The sequence below is a fragment of the Perkinsus marinus genome (assembly GCF_000006405.1).
Source record: "Perkinsus marinus ATCC 50983 genomic scaffold scf_1104296953042, whole genome shotgun sequence".
Lineage (NCBI taxonomy): Eukaryota > Perkinsozoa > Perkinsida > Perkinsidae > Perkinsus > Perkinsus marinus.
In genome coordinates this window covers 1,519-3,355 of record NW_003208643.1, presented here as the reverse complement: position 1 = coordinate 3,355, position 1,837 = coordinate 1,519, and the positions used below count along the sequence as shown (strand labels likewise).

At 45.9% G+C, this 1,837-nt stretch overlaps 1 protein-coding gene across 1 annotated transcript; it reads left to right on the top strand.

The window, feature by feature from the left end:
* Positions 1 to 219: 219 nt before the first annotated feature.
* Positions 220 to 1,431, top strand: Pmar_PMAR012808 (conserved hypothetical protein; the record flags this gene model as incomplete). Its single annotated transcript, XM_002776673.1, has 8 exons — positions 220 to 311; positions 352 to 405; positions 450 to 538; positions 585 to 657; positions 795 to 855; positions 993 to 1,073; positions 1,132 to 1,209; positions 1,303 to 1,431. Coding segments are annotated over 8 exons (657 nt in total), but the record flags the coding sequence as incomplete, so codon positions are not given.
* Between the last annotated feature and the right edge of the window lie 406 nt (positions 1,432 to 1,837).

Below are 1,837 nucleotides of genomic sequence, written 5' to 3'. Positions count from 1 at the left end.
ACTTGGAAAACGCTGTAGCCAACTTGTGAGTTGCTCTTACGACATGATTTCTCCGAGCATCTTTCTCCCCTGCATGCAGGATGATATTCTTGACCGAGTTCTTCAAGATCCATGGGCACTTTAATAGAGATTACCATCTCGTCGGAGTGTCACTATCTGGTATTGTCTTTACTAGCATACTGAGGGCCTATGCTTATCCTTGTAGCCCCCTTTGTCGTCATGTTGGGTGCGCAGATTACCAAGAACCAGGAGCTGAAGGCGAATTTCAGGGGTGTTATGATCTTTTCTGGTGCAATCGACCCGTCTGCTGTGTAAGGCTCTCCCTCCTAATATAAATATTCCTCTTTTCAGCAACCAGGGATGCGTGGATATGGCATCTCAGCGCAGTCTGGTGCCTCAGGATATGTGAGTCTCTCTGCTTCTTTCACTTGCTCATCATGCATTCCTAGATTAAATAAAATGCAATCGGATATGAAGGTCTGTCAAGCGGCACTCGCCGATTGCAACTCCAATGGTCCTGGGAAGCCTTCCAAAGAAGGTGGGTGGCTCGGGATGTGCTGTTTCTGTTGATCATAGCTTCTCAGATAAGTGTTTTAAGGCCGCGTTGTGGTGTGATGATGCTACTGCTTTCCAACTGGATGAGATTCATAGAAGCGTGTGAGGATCGTCGATGTTGCTAACTCGACTGATGAATTTCCGAACACCCTGGTGGTATTACCACCTACGGTGTAGCCGTTACCCTTAACCATGTCTTGGCGTACTATTTTACTCTCGACGAGAGTCTCTCGCTTTAGATACGATGTGCGCACCAAAGACGGCCGTGAATCACGGTTCTACAAGTTCAATCCTGGAGATGTAAACCCGCCGCCGATTCAATCGACTATCACTTTTAATTTTTGATGGCAAATAGGGGAGGATCGACCTGCATTTTACTCGGACTCCCACTTCTCGTTTGCCCCAGAAGAGGTTGAGAATTATGTCATAAATTTCAGGCAGAGAAGCTTCTGAACAACAAGAGTGTTCAGGAGGAGCTGGGAGTTGCAAAAGAGGAGTATAAGAGGATGGACTATATGGTCTGTTGTCGCATCCCGCATCTAGTGCGGAGAGTTGCCGTCATTCTATAGTATTCAGGTATACAGATGTTTCATACAATCATATGCTTATGATACAACATACTTCGTGAATGAACTACTAGATCAAGGAATGAAGGTGAGGCCTCTGTGATTCATGGCATAAGTGGCTTCTATCATTGATGATAGGATAAGACTTACAAAAAGTCGTACATCCCACAGTGTGAATCAGGTATTGATCCTTAATGGCGCTGAGGACTTCGTGGCTAACTACGGCGGTACAGAGAAATGGGTTTTCTCTTTGAATGGTGAAATCAATTACGGTTTGAAGCTCTCCTCGTCCCCCCGTCGGACTCTCCAGGTGAGCCATCTCAGGCTCAATGTTCATTATGCGCTTTGAGACTTGCCATCTCGTAGTATCCTGGAGTTGGCGTCTTTGGAAAGTACTATCGCTACTCGTTCGCTAATGGAGCACACCTTGCAGTTGTTAAGGTAAGTCGAATTCGATTCATTTGGAAGATTGAGCAGGACACACTCAGCGCCGTTACTCGCTGCAAAGCTGAATTTATAATTTCAGGTGATCAACTCGGGACATTTCATGATCTTAAACGCGCCAAGAGGAATGCAGCGGGCATTCAATTCCTTCCTCTCTGGTGAACTCTGGGAAGGATGATCAACATCCATCTCGATGTCCAAGGCCCTTTATCGTACTTTGGTACAGTTGTATCCAGCTGATCTGTCTCTCTTCATAACACAGATCATATAGC